This window comes from Limulus polyphemus, unplaced genomic scaffold, assembly GCF_000517525.1.
Source record: "Limulus polyphemus unplaced genomic scaffold, Limulus_polyphemus-2.1.2 Scaffold1446, whole genome shotgun sequence".
NCBI classification, from domain to species: Eukaryota; Metazoa; Arthropoda; class Merostomata; order Xiphosura; family Limulidae; genus Limulus; species Limulus polyphemus.
Genome location: NW_013667056.1, coordinates 159,244 through 178,138, shown reverse-complemented (window position 1 = coordinate 178,138; position 18,895 = coordinate 159,244). Strand labels below are relative to the sequence as shown.

General features: G+C 35.6%; 1 protein-coding gene across 1 annotated transcript in view; it reads right to left on the bottom strand.

The window, feature by feature from the left end:
- The window catches only part of LOC106463616 (zinc finger protein 665-like), a 50,396-nt gene that overhangs the window by 24,727 nt on the left and 6,774 nt on the right, over positions 1–18,895 (bottom strand). Inside the window, exons 3-4 of the mRNA XM_022391149.1 lie at positions 18,564–18,670; positions 6,434–6,611 (exon numbers count right to left, since the gene is read on the bottom strand). Coding sequence (XP_022246857.1) covers positions 6,434–6,611; positions 18,564–18,670 — 285 coding nt within the window. The remainder of the gene's footprint in view (positions 1–6,433; positions 6,612–18,563; positions 18,671–18,895) is intronic.

Genomic DNA, 18,895 nt, shown 5'->3' with positions numbered 1-18,895 from the left:
ATTATGATTTTTTTTTTGGTGGTTACAAGGTCGGTTGAATTAACTGATCCCATTTTGAAGTAGGGTGGAGAAAATAACTATAAGGATTTAGTGAAAAAAAAACGTTTCAAATGCATTTAGTAGGTTTTAGGGATTACACAAAGAAAACTTGAGATTTTTTAGATGCCAAAAATTTTTAATTTTAACATGAAAATTACATTGCACATGGAGTATTCAAAACAAATACTCAACATATTAATGGACAAATCTATATGTTAGTTTATTAAAAATACTTCACTAAAAATATAATTTTTTTTATATGTGAAAGACTTGTAATATTAACTGAATAACTACCAAATTTTGTGAAGATGTACCCACTATACTGAGTTACTGGTATTAAATCTAAAAAAACTTTAAATGAGTACAAAAAAGTTCACGTGATTGGTCAAATTGACTGAGTCCATATTGAGAGAGTTAATGGGATCCGTGGGTGTCAAGTGGCTAGAGCACAACAGACCATAGAGGTAGTTCAACCACATCCAAATCCTGTCAGAATCTGGAATTGTACAACAGTTCTGCAATATGGAAGAGGATCACCTACCTTTTCACCTTGAAACAGAAATTAGTAGGGAAGACAAGCTTCCATACAAAAATCTGTCACCATTTGAATGAATTTCAACACAATCAACACTTGATGCATCATGAACTGACATCCACTGGATGGTAGAAAGGAGGAAAGCCCCAGTGGGATGACATCTTTGGTCCAAACCCTGGCAGCACTGGCTACTAGGCCATGGAAGAAGGAATACAAGTGGGAATATATGTGCTGCATCCAGCTACAACCAATTCCTGATCTGTCACAAACTGACATCCAGCAGACAGTAGGATGAGGGACCACAAACCTGGGGTTCATCTGCAGTTTGAAACCTGGTGGCATTGGGCATTTTTCATTCAGTCTGTGATAAGAGGAGGGATATTGGCCAGAACATCTGTGAGGACTTACTTAGCTAGACCATCTCCAACCAACACCTGATCCTCCGGGAACAGCATCCAGAGGATGGTAGGTAGGAAGAAGTCTCATCCTCAGAGGTAAACTGCAAGAAAAAATATATATATGTGTGTGTGTGTGTGGAATGATACATCAGGTCTGTGGTAGGAAGGGCATCATGCCATCGACACATGATTCTAATCATGACTAGGCAATCTCCAAACAACGCAAGACCAACCAAGAATATACATCCAGAGGATGGTATGAAGGAGGAATACCACAGTGGGAAAAAGCAATTTGTAATATCTACAGATCTACATCAATACAGTGTAGTGTTACAACCAAAAGCTTGTGGTATTTGGAATTGTATATCAGGTCTGCAGTAGGAAAAGCTATATATCATCAACACCCACAGAATGCTACCACCCTACTCTAATTGAGTGATGTGATGTATCACTAAGAAAGACGGGCCTCCATGGTACTCCACTCCAGCAGCTAGGAACTGGAGTGACAAGGACTCCCATATTCCACTAGAAGGAAGGAGGGAAAAATATATGCTGGAGAGTCAGGAGGATCACATCACGAGAGACAGTGCAATGAGTGACCTCGATACCCTATTTTGAAAAGCAGAACTATCACAAGAACAAAGTCAATCAACCAATACTTGGCAGCATCTGGAATTGTAGATCAGGTCCTTGGTAGGACAAAACTCAATGCCATGGAGCATCAGAGATGAGCAGAAATCTATGTCTGCTTTACTCATGTCCACGAGTGTAAGATCTGGAATGAACATATTTATGAAGCAAATAACCACTAGAGAGAACTAATAGCAGTACTAAGGAACATTCCATCTCTATGGTGTGCCTAATTTAATCCTGTGACATAATTGTTTTGGCATAGATGACAATTGAACGGAGACACACAACCAACACCTGGCAGCATCTGGAATTGAACATCAGGTCCAAGGTAAGAAAAGCTACAATATAATTGACATTGAGCATTTGTCACAGGATAGACAGTGCATATTTTCAAACAAAAAATTATACCTGGTCATGTACCAATCACCACAGAGTGAGATCCACAATACCTTAGCAAAAGGTCTCCTGTTAATAAAGAAATAAAAACATAAAGAAACACTCAGTCTGTAATATAAGAGAAAATGTTGACAAATTCATGAACAAAGACAAGTGTGTCCGTACAGTACGACTGCCAATCAAGAAGAGATTAATGAGTGCAAATGTGGAGAGGGCTCTAGTTAAGATAGAGGTTGTGTTGCTTTCTTATTGGTGGAGAGCTGATGCAAAATCATTTAGATGTAGATATGAAGGAGCAGAAAGAGGAAGCTAGTGGCAAGCAATGAAAATCTGTGCCAATAGAGGGCAGTACTAATCAAGAAAAACTATTTGTGAGAGGAGGTAAGATATTGTATCGGAAATATATTTCCGATATGTACTAACGTTCTCTCACATGTATAGCTATTCTCATTCAGTTCTGCCCTCTATATGTAAAAGTATTTTATGCATGCCACAAGCCTTGAACTCACACTTCCCCCTCAACATTGACACACCCTCCTGACACTTGTAAATCCCTCTAATCGATTCTACCAAACTATCACTTCGAGATTAGGCAGAAAGGAAGCACCAGTTTTAAGTGGGGAGGAAGACTGGAAAATGATAGAGGAGGTAAGTATCTATCAGAAACATATTTTCAGTGTAGGAAAATAATAACTTCTGATAATGTACCTTACCTCTACTCACATGTATAGCTAGAATACCACATTGAAGAAGTGGAGGGACCAGTGCAAGGGATATAGAGAAGTATCCTTTGAAAGTGTCTGAAGGACACCCTTAAAGTGTGACCCCCCATTAGGAGGGGAACACATGTGGGAGACCACACCACTTCTGTACCAGGGATACTCTTTGCCCAGTGTGGAAATAGGTGTCACATACCAATACAAACTATAAAACAGATGTGCTAAGCAGTGTAGAATGCCTAGGGCAAATCGGGCTGTACACAGCTGGTCCTGACATTAATTATTATAAACAATAGGACAAGATGGCCAAGCATAATATTAAAAGAAATGATAGGATTGGCCAGATAAATCTTTATTCATATTAAGGGTAATACTAATTATTAATTACATTTGTGTTTTTTTATCTTTTTATTATGATTATTCTGCACTGCTTATTTAGTATATGAAATTAAGACTAAATTAAGCCTTCTAGGCTTGCTGAAACTCATAATAGACTATTGAATTTATGGTCGAAAATCTTGTTAACAACAAGGGTATCCAACTGATGAAACAATTCATTCTCATCATTATAAGTCAGTGATTCTCAGGTTGAATTAAAAAATATTTACTAAAAAAAAAAGTTCAAAATTTGCCAATAAGCTCAGTTTCAGCTTCCACTATTCTCCCCATTTCTACACTTGCCCTCAGCCTGTATACACTTGCTAGTATTCTTTCTCTTGAAATCAACAAAAATCATACCACATTCTTCCTATCAATGAGCAGGCATTAAAAATATTTATTTTTGCCATTAGGTTTTTTTTTCTATATTAGTCTCAAACAATGTTGAACAAAAACTGTTACGTGAGCCCAACAAGTTTGAAAACTATTGTTATAAGTAATAATTTTGAATATTTAATTTAATTAATTATTCTCAGTTCTTGGTACGTATTTTTATATCTATGTAGATAGCTTACTTTCATGAGAAGTTAATATTTTGAAAGTAACAAATATTTACTTATATTGAAAAATGAATGTAAAAAAAAGTAAAATGTACTTTATACTGCATGAATATACTAACAATGTAACATGTACACTTATAATTGACTATGAATGTAACAGCAAAGTAACATACCCATACAGGACAACAAATGTAACAACAAAGAAACATGTAATGTACCTATTCTAGAATACATCATAAACAGGAGGCATACCAAACTGATGGAAGAATGGATTCTAATTATTAGGTCGTCAAGTAATTAATATCGCGTTTTGGAACACTTTCAGTAACCACCCTCAAAAAACAAACATCAGATATAATAGTTAAAACGAACTGCTTAAACATCGCGTTAGTGCAGCCTATATAATGTGTAAAGTTTAGTATACTCTAATCTCTTATAGTGATGGCACACAACAAGACACACATTTGGCATGTAATGCTGTTTGAATACAAAAAGGGAAACGATGCCTCTGTAGACACAAAGAATATCAAAGAAGTTTATGGACATGTTTGAACGTTCGTAAGTGTCAACAATGGTTCAACAAATTTCATTCCGGTGACTTTAGTCTTAAAAACTATGATGGCAGGGGCCAACATGTTGAAATTGTTATTGATGCTCTGAAGACACTTGTTGAGTCTAACCCAAGGCAACTCACTCATGAAATGGCCCTGAAATTGCATGTCTCTCTTGAAATAATACATAAACATCTAAAGAATATGGGAAAACTCCATAAAGAAAGTGTTTGGGTGCCACACAAACTCTCCGATGACCATCATTTCCAATGTGTGAACATTGCTTTGTCTCTTTTTTTTTAACAAAATTGTCATTGGTGATGAAAAATGGATTCTCTATGCAAATATTAAATGTCAAAAAACAATGGCTCAGTCCAAGACAAAAAACCCAACTCAATCTGCAGAAAGAGATGCTTTGCATTTGGTGGGACATCAAAGGAGTAATTCATTTCGACCTCTTCAATCCACAGCAAACTGTTAGTGCAGAAATCTATAGTCAGCAACTGGAACATTTAAATCAAGCCCTTAATCAGAAACGTCCTTAACTCATCAATCGGAAAGGTGTTCTTCTCCATGACAATGCACATCCACATATGACACATTTGATGCAACACAAGATTATGGAGTTGGGTTGGGAAGTTCTCCCCTACCCACCCATCATATTCTCCAGATATGGCACCATCAGATTACCATTTCTTTCATTCGCTGTAGCACCATCTTAATGGGAAAACATATGCAGATGTGTAAGGTGTTAAAGAGGACATCGACTTGTTTTTTGCTTCAAAGCCAAGTGATTTCTTTAATCAGGGCATGAACAACCTGACTGTAACATGTAAAAGCATCATCGATAAGAATGGAAACTATTTCATTTAATAAATGTTTTGTTTGATATATAATTTGTTCAGGTTTTATCATCTAAAAAAAAATGACATCAATTTCTTGACGACCTAATATTACAGTAATATAGCTTGAACATTATGTCTAACTACCTACGCTAATTATTTGATATGTATTTTTAGGTTTAATCTATGAAGGCAAGTTTACTTTGAACAGAAATTAATACTAACTATACCTCAGTTTTGTGTAGCTATAGGTTAGGGATCAAAACAAGTAATGAAAGCTTTTTTATGTAATTTTCAACTGTATAATCCAGTTTGGCTTTCAGTTCAGTAAAGATTCACACAGAGAATAGAGGAAAGTGATATAAACATACCTTTGTGATATCTTGCAAGGAAAACAAAGCTTATAACAGTCCCAACAATTTTTGGAAAAGCTTGCTTTATAATTTCATACTTCATTTGAATTATGATGTAGCAGTATGATTGGAATAGAATCATTTTTAATGGAAAACATGAGTCAGGCTTAGTTAAATCATTTTGTCCTTAACCACATCAAGTTTTGTTTCAGTAACAAAGCTGCTGTGTTAGGCCTTGTTCAGATTATGTCTTATCAGCATAAATAACTGCTACATTACACAAAGAAAATCACCAAAAATAAATTATATGAAAAAAAAATAAGTAAATCAATTACTATAAAATGGCTTTAAAATGTACACTCTGTAGAAAACTGAACCTTCTGATTAGCAATTCAACAAAAGGTTAATTCATTTATAATTTTGGTAAGATAAAAAGTTAATTTTATTGAATGTCAGCAACTGTAAACAGTGAACTGTGTGTAGTGTTTTTAGATCCAAACAAAGATAAAATTTACAATTTTATACAGTAAAAAATTTATATGAAAGTGTTAAAAGAATGTAGGAAGACAAATAAATGAGGAATAAAAATGTACAACACAGAAAAATATTTCAAATTGTTTTGAAAAACATATCATAATGAAATATTTTTGAAATTTCAAATCTGTGAATTAATACAAATATTACATATAAAAAAGATATTTAATTAGCAGAAGCTTTATAACCTGTAAGAAGTAATTCTAAAGTTTTAAGCACTTTCATCCAGTAATTCATTTCTGATATGTAACAAAACAAGGTGTTTTATGTTAAAACACCTGGGTCTCAAAGATTTAAATACAGTAACTAATTAATTATTGCACTTAAGTGATAATATAAACTGTTCACCATGATAATGCTTAATAATAATATTTGATTGTCACAGCTTTACTTAAATACTTCAAATTATTACTAAGATTTAATTAGACAAAACAATATCTTATTGCAATCAGCTGTGATGATTTTAAAAAGTATTTTGGAGAAGTTTGTATTTACCAGGTAAATTTTCCAACACAGAGTCAATTTGTGGAAATTCATCTCTAAAATTCTTTCCTTTTTTCACACTCAAAACCTGATCTTCTGATTTATCATCATCATTGACAATTAATTCAAAACTAAACTTATCTTCTTGTGTATCATCATATTCATCAGTTTGTACCCTGTGGAATGTGTTCTGAAATCAAGAAAAATTAAAACAATTATGTCATCAGTAAAGCATAGAATGAAATACAAATAAAGTCATCACAGTATACTAACTTTAAAACATGATGACATTAAAGTCATATTTCAAAGCTGTGGATTTGCTTCCAAGTACTGTTTCCAGTGAGAAATGTAAATTATGAACAGAAAGTTAATTTGACAAAGAAACACAAATAACATCAAAGCTTACTGTATTTCAAAATGTGAGCTACAGAACAAATATGGCAATAATTATTACTTTTTGCTACAATAAAAGACTCGTAACATTTGTTTCATGATGAACAAACATATTTTAAAATTCATTTTTATACATATATATATGAATATAATTTAATCTAATAAACACCTTTAATTATCGATATGGTAATGAATACATGTAACATTTAAAGCATTTAAAAATGATAAATATATAATGGGTATGTCAGTGTATTAACCATTTCGAGACGGGTCATGGGTGGAAGACTATGTCATCTCATTTGTTGACTCACATTCAAAATTCTATTGAACTACTATTTCATGAATTTATGTCAATAAGATTGTTATCACACTGTAGATTATAATTCAAATTTTAGTACTATATGTTATTCAATTTCTTAATTTAAAAGTAAATATTAAAAAAACACAGACAAGCATCAATTTTTATGTGTAACATGGTATGTTAAATGCAGCACTTGTTAAAATTAGGTGTTTGTGAAGTCAAACTACTTAGTCTATAGTTTCGTACGAACTAGAAACTCAAATTACCAATATTGAAAAGCTAGAATATAAAATAATAGCCTCTTATCTTTTCAACTTGCTACAATATTCCTCATGTAATAAATCAAACACAGTGACACCCCGCCCATCTCTTTCCATTTTTTGGAAATGCTCCCTTATATACATTTACTTCTATATATGACATGAATAACCAATCCAAAGCTCAGGAGGTTTTGGAAATTATGCTAGTGAAACTGGCAAATTTTGAGATGGAAAAAAAGTATTTTGAATCTTAACATGAAACTCATATTGCACTAACAGCAGTCAACACACTGACTCCATATATTCACGGACAAATGTTTAGTAAAAACACTTAATTGAAAATCCTCATTTTTTGTCTACAAAAGACACAGTATTTATTAAAAGCTTGAAAAATTTCATGAAGATACACAAAACATTTTAAAAGTTACAGCATGGAAACTGATGGTGTCTTTGGGGTCACAAGGTTGGTGTCAACCACTAAGACAGTAGGAGCAAAGGCATTTTGATTTATGCATCTGAGGTTCTTTTCTTTTAACAGAATACTTAGAATGGTTTTCTCATTATATAATTTAAAAAACCCTTATAATCTCAACAAGTAAGTCTTAATATCTCTGTCAGAGTAGGAAAGTCACAGTGGCTAAGGCAGCAATTGCTGCTGTATATTTCAAAATGGCTGTGGTACCCTCAAAAAATCATTAAAATCCACGGGCACGACGCCCACCCTTTGACCAGTGCTCTCATATATCCCCAACAGCCTTCAAATTCAAGAGGAGTTCACTGTGTTTTGGTGTTAATGTTTCCACCAAGATGTCCCTAGAACGTAGCTTCTTGACTGACTTTGGAGGACCCCTCTAATCCATTTTGAATGAAAAAGGGAAACATTTGCCCTATAGCTTTATCTGACAAGGAATGCAAGATTAGAAAATGAGGTACAGGAGCAAGATGAAATGAAGATTGATGATCAGAGTCTTCAAGATACATAAGGGATAACAAAAAATGATAGAAATAGAACAATCTCCCTTACCCCCACTGTGACCCACAACACAGAAGAAGTATGTCTATATAAAATAAATCTACTCCACCTACAGCAAAACCAACTTGAACCATCCAAAAAGATAAACTGAAGTATAGCAAAAATGAAAAAACAGGAACATTTCCCCTTACCTCCACTGTGACCCACAACACAGAAGTATTATCGAGGGAGGAATGTACGCAACCATAAACATGCATCAGAACTTATGTTGACTGGTTCTACTTTAAATCCAAAACCCAGCCATTGAGTACTGATATCCACGAGAGTAGGATGAAGGCACCCAATCGAAGGGGAGAACTGCAATTTACTTCTCACTCATTTGTGATTGTATAATGCATATTGGAGGATATCACATCATTTTCACCCACAGAACACCACTGCCTTACTCTACACTGAATGGTTATAGCCATCTTTGTGTGGGACCCATTCAGGAGGATGCTTCCACAGTCAACCACCCCAGTGGCTTGGAACTGGAAAGTGGTAAGGACTCCCACACAGAACCAGGCAGTTACCAGTACTATTGGTGACATGATGTGCATCATCGAAGAAAATTATGAGACAGGGCATCCCAAGAAGGAGGGTCAGATAAGGGGAAGAACAGGAAACAGTAAGAGGTGCTATACTGGGCTCCAACTGAGACAAACAAGCAACAAGATTGGAAAGGGTAGACTGTTGGTATATTGATGCAACTCCTGACTTCAAGGACTCAGGAATTGTGTCAAATAGATAACTCCAGAGAAATGGGGCCATACGTAGGTTTTGAAGATAAGATAATCGATATGAGTTAAGGTTGCATCATGACATAGAAGGTCCCAACAACAGAGAAACCACATATGCAAAGCCAGAGTCTAAGACGATAAACAAGCCAACATGGAGGAAAGAAAGGAGAGAGTGTCCCCAAAAAAACCCTCAGGATTTTGGTAGATAGCCTCAGAGAGGAGATGGATGGTAGGGGATACCATAAAAGAGTTGTGAGGGTAAGATAAAGGCAGGAAAATTGGATTTGGATGAGACTTACAGAAAATTTGCGGGCAACTCCCCAAAAGGGCAAAATGAAACCTCACAATTGTTGGTCTAGAAAAGGACAACCTGCATGATGATATGCAAGAGCAAACTGATACAAAGTCCATGGGGGCGAGGCATGCTAAACCTGTCACTCAATTGTGAAACAAAATGGTCAGCATATACCCTAATATATGGGGTGATGCAAAATCAAATAGGGATGGGAAGATTGGTCATGTAGTAAGGATGGATGCAGTTCATGGGAAATAGGGGCAAGAGTTAAAGTATCATATACCTGAGAGACAAAATTCAAAAAGACCATAGTAGGCCTAACTGATTTCTCAGGCAAGACATGGAAAGGCACAGCAAAATCAGTTGGTGGAAACAGGCGATCCAAGTCCTCGTCTACCTGAACAGGCTCCGTTTGTTCAGGAGGAAGTGGGGTGAGGTTTGGAGCTAGAGGTTGACCCATCTAACATTCAATCTCCTAGCAAATAGATGCTGATAAATCCCCCACTGGGCCATCCACACCTGAGGCCTGTGACATAGCACTAGTCACAGGTGACATAGCTGTAGCTAGTATAGAACTCACAAAAGAATTTGACTGACAAGACAGTGAGGTAGTTCAAAAGCACAAATAGTACAACAAATGGGGAAGTTGGGGGTTTAAAACTTGTTGTGTATTTGTGCTAAACCAGTAATGATGGGGTTAACACATTATAATATGTCTATTGTTAAGACTTTTAACTAATCTGTAGTTTACAATGTTGTAATTAATTTAATATCCTATTAGTCATAATAATAAACAAAAGAAATGAATAGGTTAAAGAAATACTTCTTAACTGTAACATAAAATAATTTTTATTTTGTTATTTTAGAGTATGTTCTAAGAAAAATAATAAATATATCACAAAAGACCCATGTCTAGTAATCACACAAACAAACACAGAAATATAAAAACCATCACAGATTCCAGTGAAAGTGTTCTAGCATACAGTTTTATAATAATTGTTGGTAGTTTGCTCTAATAAGAATGATGATGTATTGATCTAGAATATTGTTGTTAAGTAAAAAAACAACAATTAAATGAAGTATTTAGTGAATTAAGGAGGTTTTCAATTCAGCATTAGTAGCAATTTTAATAACTTGTGAGTGAAAGTAAAGTAGAATATGCCATAATCTGTCAATCACAATACATCTGTTATATCTAATTCTGATGAGGGTTTCTGACTTATACATACTATGGTTCCTCAAGCCAGCTGGTATATGATAGACATAGTAGGGTGTAAGTGCAACTTACATCATCAATTTCTGAAAAACCACTGCTAGATTCATTATAATCAAGTTTTCAGGGAAAGATGTAATAACATAGTGTAATATATTTATTTAATACTTAACATCTTTTATTATTTATTTAAATTAACTTTATAATTATTCAGAACTCGCAAACCAGCAGTTAGACACAGAGTTAGTGTATATTTGTCAGTAAGTTAGTAATCAACATCTGTTGATTAGCAAGGAAACTCTGTAAATAAGTTTATTTGTAAGTTAAGAGATGCATACTATTACTCCTGACATTTCTGTACAAACAATGTTAAGAAGTTGGGCCTACAATAAATGTAGCCTGGTTGTTGAAAAAATTAATTTGTTATTGTTATGTGAAGTTCACTTAGCATAATTTATACCAAATAATCCAACAGAATCTGTTCAAAGATAGAAAGTTACAAGATTGATGTCAAAAGTGAGATTTTTTTTTGGTGAAATTAAATATACCTTTCACTAACCTTCACAGTGATGCCAAAAGTGAGATTTTTTTTTGGTGAAATTAAATATACCTTTCACTAACCTTCACAGTGATGCCAAAAGTGAGATTTTTTTTTGGTGAAATTAAATATACCTTTCACTAACCTTCACACTGATGCCAACACAGGCACTAAGCAAGATCAAAAACTGCTTAAAATAATGAAATGGTAGAAAGAATATTAATAAAAACATGAAAAAAGATAACTTGAAGAACAAAATAGAATATAAATAAAAACACGAAAAGAGATAACTTGAAGAACAAAACAGAAGATTAATAAAAACATAAAAAAGATAACTTGAAGAACAAAACAGAATATTAATAAAAACATGAAAAAAGAAAACTTGAAGAACAAAACAGAATATTAATAAAAACATGAAAAAAGAAAACTTGAAGAACAAAACAGAATATTAATAAAAACATGAAAAAAGAAAACTTGAAGAACAAAACAGAATATTAATAAAAGAATACCAAAAGAATAAAAATTAAGAGAAGGTAGAGAAGAAAAACACATGTAAAAAAAAAATAATAAAGAGAGAGAGAGAGACATGAATTGAAGAGAACTCAAAAGAAAGAGCTGTAATAACAAAAAAATAATTAAGGATAAAAATAAATATGATTGAAGACAAGATCAATGAAGCTATTGCTGGTGTAGAGGTGGATTACAAGAACAAGAGTGAAGAAGCATAAAAAGGACAACACCAAATTTAAACGTAAAAGTATGAAAATACATCTATAATGTGCAGAAAGCTTATAACAGGAGGATCATTGAGGCAGAAAAGGACATCAGTGACAGAACAAATCATTTTGAAAGAAGCATTGGTAGATGCAAAAACAAAATCAGCCACACTTCTCTCTGCATTAGCCAAAGAAGTCCAGCCTAAAATACCATTTACTATAATATATGGGATAGAAGAAACTATTTGAGAAAAAAATCTGTTGACTGCTAAAACTGAGGCAGCAAGAAGAAGACTAAGGCCACAGTGAGTTAATTTCTGTAGAAAACAATGCAGCAAAATAATGATCAGCTCCATGATGATCTTTAGAAAGATGGCCTTAACATTAATCCTCTCCACAGGGATCACTGGTCAAAGGCCATGTCATCATGTTTGTTGACTTGCATTCAAAATTTAATTGAAATACTATTTCATGAATTTATGTCAATAAGTTTGGTATCAAACTGTCGATTATAATTCAAATTTTAGTATTATACATTATTTAATTTCTTAATTTAGAAGTAAATATTAAAAAACAAAGATAAACATCAATTTTTATGTGTCACGTGTTATGTTAAATGCAGCACTTGTTAAAATTAGGTGTTTGTGATGTCAAAATACAAAGTCTATAGTTTTGTTCAAATTAGAAACTGAAATTACTGATATTGACAAGCTCGAATATAAAATAAGAATCTTTTATCTTTTCTATTTGCTGAGATATTTCTCATGTACTGAATTAAACACAGTAGCACCCTGCCCACCTCTTTACATTTTTGGAAACATCCCTTATGTACACTTACTTATTTATACACTTATGTGAATAATCAATCAAAAGCTCAGAATTTCCACCTAGTGGCTTTCTCAGCCATTTTCAAATTTTAGAATGTTATATCTTTCTTTCAATACAAAACTTCAATCCAATAAGTTAAGTCTTTAGTCTACTCAAAATTTCAAATTTTTTCAACCCATAAGCTAATAAGCTTGATAAATTATAGTGGAATTTTAAGGTATCAATATAGTAATTTATGATTTTTTTGGTTATTTCAAATGTATATATTAAACCTAAAAAAAATATTTCACATCCTCCATTTGAACATTTTTTATAAGGCTTAGCAACAGCAAACAAATACAAAGGTCATAACTAGAAGAGACAATTGTTTGCTTTATATCATTATTTACTATTCTACATTTCAAGAAATATAAGTTTAATAATTTACTTCTAAATAGTAATATGCTATATACATATATAATGTATAATAATTGAAATGTGACTATTTTACCAAATACTAGGCCACTAAAACACAGCCAAGACAGGTAATTTTGTAAATACTAAAAGTCAGTTTTATATTATTGGATTTGGTAACATGAGTGCACACACGCCTTGTCTTTGTAGCTTCTCTACTGTTAGCCATGCATGGCTGAATAAATATATATATATATAATATATAATTTTATCAGATTTAGCTAATTAGACTAAACATTTATGTCTTCGTGTTATGATTTGTAGTCATTCTCAAATTTATATTTATTTCATCATTTTGCAGAGTGGTTATGAGGTCAGTCAAATTACCTGAACCCGTAGAGAGATTCAATAGTGAGAATAACATATAAAACATAGTTTTTTCTTAAGAAATGTTTCATAACTAGCTAGACGTTATAAAGATTTTGCATGTGAAATTTTAAAATTTCCTGATTCATAAAAGTATTTTTAATCTTAAAATGAAAATTATTTTGTATGTTAGATAAGCAACATGCAAAAAAAAAGTCATGAGAAAAATATTACTTAACAAACCTTAAGACTTAAAAAAAATCTTGTAATATTTACTGATAATCTGCCAAAGTTATAATTTTCCTATACGAAAATGTATTTCCAATAGGTACTTTCCTCTTCTCACAAAATTACCTTTTTCTCTTTTGTGCTGCCTTCTATATGTGAACTTTTTTGAAAATGCATACCACAAGCCTTCCACAACACATCTCTCATGCAAGTCATCATGCATCAACTCTTCACCAATAGGAGAGCACTACTATCATATGATGCATGTGACTTCCTCTATGCACCACTACCGAATTATGACTTCGAAGTTTGGCAGAAGATGCAAGCACTGGAAGATTGTGGGGAGGAAGGGTGGGAAGTGTGAGAAGAGGGAAGTACCTACTGGAAATACATTTTAATATAGGAAAATTATAACTTTCGATACAGTACCTTCCCTCCACTCACAAGATTAGCTTAAATCCCACACTGAAAAGGAAGAGGGACTGGTGTAAGGGAAGAACAGGTGTATTCCCCTGAAATCATCTGAAGGACACCCATGGGAATGAGAAAAATAGGTCAGATGATCTGAGGAGGCACACCGCTTCTGAACCAGGTATCTTTCTACCATGAACAGGTGGGATGAAAACATGGTAGAATATGAAGGGAGCACATCCATGTTGGAGAGAGTGGTTCAGTAATGTGATCCCAAGCAGAGAAACAAATACACTCAATCCCACGTAATTAAACTGGGTAATGGAGGATGTGTCCCATGGTGTAAAGTGACTAGAGTGCATCAGATCGTTATCGGTAAGTCAACTACATCCAAAACCTCACTCGCTGAGTACCAATATCAATGCAAAGGTAGGATGAGGATCATACCATTTTTACCTGAAGCCCTAGAGTCATGAATGTACATATAATATCAATTCTTGGAAACATCGCTGGATGAGCTATGAGTTAGGGACCCAGGAATGTATCACTGTATCTGTGGGAAGTCCATAGCATACAGTCAATCCATGTAACTGGTCAGAAACATCCACAGATCTGTAACATGCTTGTCATTCTGAGAATGAGGGAATGCCTAAGAGAGAAGGGGAAATAGACTACACAGACCTCCTGCGACCCATAACACAGAAGACGGAGTCAGGGGGAAGATGGATGACCCAAAACCTGTGTGAGAGCTTATGTGATTGGTTCACTCGAACTCCAAAACTCCATGCAAGAGTAGGAGGAGGGCATCCAATCAGAAGGGTGAACTGAACTTTGGCATCTCACTCCAGGCATATGTCACTCTTTCAGAGGATCTTGTAACTCCTTCTACACTGGCAGAAAACCACCATCCTACTCTGAACAAAATGGTTATAGCAATCTTTGTGGAACCCATTCAGCAGGGTGCGTCCATGGTCAACCATCCCAGTGGCTTGGAACTGATGAGTGATAAGGAATTCCTTACTCCACCAGATGAAGGGAGAGGAGTGGAAGTGCACTGGAAAGTCTGGAGGGACTGCTACACCCAAGACAGTGCAATGGTGATCACGAAATCCTAATTTGAAAAGAAAAACATACTGTCTTATTCAGTCTAGGCATGGTAGGGATGGTCAGTGATCCCATTCTGCTTTACCCATGCTGTCCATGGGTGGTAGAGTTCGGGATGGGCATTTTTATGAAGCAAACTTCACAAGATTATTCACATTTGAGTGATCTTGTGAAACACCCGATCTCAAGGGTGAGTGTGCATAGCCATAGATCAACATGGCATATAGTGCAGATCTGTGTTTTTGTTTGTTTATATAAATATATCTGAGAATGGTTATAACCATCTAAGTGGAACCCATTCAGTGCTCAGAAAGAATACCTGGTCAGGCACCACTCACCACAGAGTGTGGTTCAAAGTGAAGTTGAAGCAAGTGCCCCTGAAAAAAAAGAAATAATAAGTAAAGACTTACCTCTTGTCAAAACTGCACTGAAGTCTGCAGAATAGCCACAGCGGGCAGGCAGTACCCCAAGGAAGCATAAATCACAATGTGGTGCAGGTAGTGGGAGATGAACATGCAGGAAATCATCCAAATAACCATCTGTAGAATCTCCTCCAATGACCAATGAAGATGAGAAGAATGGGAGAAGGTAAGGCATTGGATTTGAGTGGAAGACATTGGAAAGAGATTACACAAGAAGGAATAAGCCAACTGCATCAAACAACGAACCCAATTGGTCAGCATAACAGGGGAAAGATCATGGGACGAAAAAGTTTGCCATGGGAGAAAGAGGTGGGAATGAGAACCCTGGAAAGAAACCATGTAAGCAATATTACAATGGAGGGCACATACTGAGCAGAGGAATCTATCTGGATCAGGACAAGGGTAGAGATGAGTGATAGAAGGAAGGGAGATAAGGTAAAAGGAGAAATGATTCTTGCAAGCCACCAAGGTCTGGGGAAGGAATGCATGATCTGGATAAAGGATGAAATAGGTTGAATGATACAAGGTCTTAGTGACATCGAGAGCTAAAATATCTGATCCACGATGCCCAAAAGCTAATAGAAGGAGGAAATATGTCTTAAGGGAGAGGTGAAACAAGTAACAGGAAGAAATGATTTCAAACAGAGGTAAAGTAAGGGCATGGAGGACTACACAAATGTCCCAGTTTGGAAGTGGTAGATGTCTCAGCGGCTGATGGAGCCAGAAAGAACAGGTCAGCATGGAAAGGACTGGAAAGTAAAAGACCACGTGGAAACAGGAAACACAAAAGGTATGGGATAAATCTGCTCAAAAACCCGAAACTGAGAAGAGTGATAAACCCCTCTCAAAGAACTAGGTAAGGAATTTAGAGATACCAGCAACCATAGGCTGAAAAGCAGGGAAATCCCAAGCCAAAGCCCAAGAGTGAAAAATGCTCCACTTCTGTCAATAAAAAGCCAAGGAAGAAGGATGAACAGAATGAGCTAAAGGAGAAAGCTGGTGACAGAAAGAAAATGATCCAATGCCCGATGGACAGTCAAGAGTTTCAGGATGTTGATGTGAAGAGAATATTCTTCTGCAGACCAATGACCCCAAACCTCTAGGTGAATGACCCATGCACATCAGCTCTGAAGGGATGTATCTGTGAACAGATGTAACTCTGGCTGCGGAGAAGGAAGAAGAACACCCACCAATGTACGAGTCTTGTCCATCTAGGATGATGGAAGCTGAATAGAAGCATCCAGGGAATCCCATGAGAGGTTCCACTGGTCACAAAGGGCTCACTGAAGAAAACGCATATGAGCCCTGCCAAGGCATATGATAGGTGTCAGAGGTGACCACCTCCCCAAAAGCAAAAGAACCTCGACAGTAGTAAGTAAGGGAGCAGACAGGGCTGTCCAAACAGCCAGTTCTATAGAGTGGAGCTGGAGTAAAGAAGGTTGGTCCCAACCAAGATGGGTGTTGAAGAAAACATCCAGATGTAAAAGGTAATGGGTATGATAAAGGAAGGACCCCTCCAATGTAATCAACCATCCCACTCACACAGCATCAAGAAGGAGCTGACGAGTAGGACTGGTTGACACCCATTTGGAATGGGCAAGAAGCCAGTTGTCCATGTAAGTGTGGAAGCAAAGCCCAAGGGTATGAATATGCCTAGCAAAGGGGCAAACCACTCAACAAAAAACATATGGCACAGAAGCCAGATCGAAAGGCAAGGGACTAAAATGGTATACTACCCCACAATGGGCAAATTGGCAGGAGTAAAACCTGTGCGGAGTAGGTACAACAACCTTTTGGGTGAAGAGGTCGAGTACTGTCTCAGAAGACACTGGTGTGACCAGAGATCCAGAGGACGAGGAAGGAAATAGAAGAGAGGGGAAAAGGGTATGACAAATCCCCTCTGATAGAACACCATGAACCCAAACTTCAGAGAGGAAAAGGCTGCTCTGATGAACAAAATTCACTAGACAAGCTACCCAAGTCCTTATCTCACCAGGCAGTCACCATAACTGTTGCCTGTATACCATTATCACCTTAAAATATGGTGAACAGGCCCTAATAGTTGCAATGGCAGACCAACTCAAATCCTGTGGAAAACTAGGCATACCAATGCCATCACCCAACGAGGTGGCAAAGCACAGTGTAAACCTAAATATAAGAGGACAGGGGAAAAACAAGATAGACATGTAGAAACAGCAATAAGGAAGGATGTAGGCCAAAATAACTATAGCAAAAAATTAAACATCAAATACCTGAGATATAATCTCAGAAAGCCAACGAGAGCTGAACAGAATCCTCAGAAAGATGTGGGGAACTCCTGGTGAGATCAAAATTTCATCTGCCTGTGCCTGTATAAGGTTTGAATAGAAGAGACTTTGGAATTCATCCTAGGTACTAAACAAGCGAAAAATGCACAGCAAACACAGTTAAATCAAACACTCTTATATAAAAGTGAAATTGAATTAAATGAAGTTGAACAAAGTTAAACCACTTCCAGGGTAATCAGTGGTCTAAAGAAAGACATCTGCACCGAAGCATTGCCAAAGGAGAAGTAATAGTTCGGTAGTGGCATACAGAGAGAGTCACATTGTAGTTGTGCTCTCCTATTGTTACAGAGTTGACACATAATGATTTGCATGAGAGGGATGTTGTAACTTTGGATTCCAGCAGAGGGATGCATTTTGAAAAGAGTTTGCATATAGAGGGCAGCACAAAATGGGAAAAGCTAATCTTGTGGGAGGAGGAAATTGGTACCATATGCCAATTTCGTAAACATACGCTTACTAATTTAAAAGTTATAGCATGAAAACTGTATCAAGCACAAAATGGTTATAAGGTCAGTCCCAGGGACTGAGCCTATGCTGAAAGAGTTAATCATTTTATCCTAATACAAAACTGCAGAAGTGTTTAATATATAATTACCTTAGTCTCCTCTGGTACTTCGTCATAATTCTCTTCCCATTCCTGTTTTGTAACACCAAACTCATAAATTACATGTGAAGATTTTTCTTCTAAGGCAACAGCTTTTTCTGTATATAAAGAAATAATACAACTGAATTTACTTTATGCATCACCATTCAAACAAATGGCTACACAGTGAAATAGAATACCAGTAGTAGAAACATATATATAAATATATTGTTGCGTCATCGAAATCATGTGATTCTCACGCCCTCTACTTTCTAGAACTATCCCGTATCTTGGCGAATGCTCTAGTATTGACTAGATAGAGGGTAGACTGGTATATATAAGAG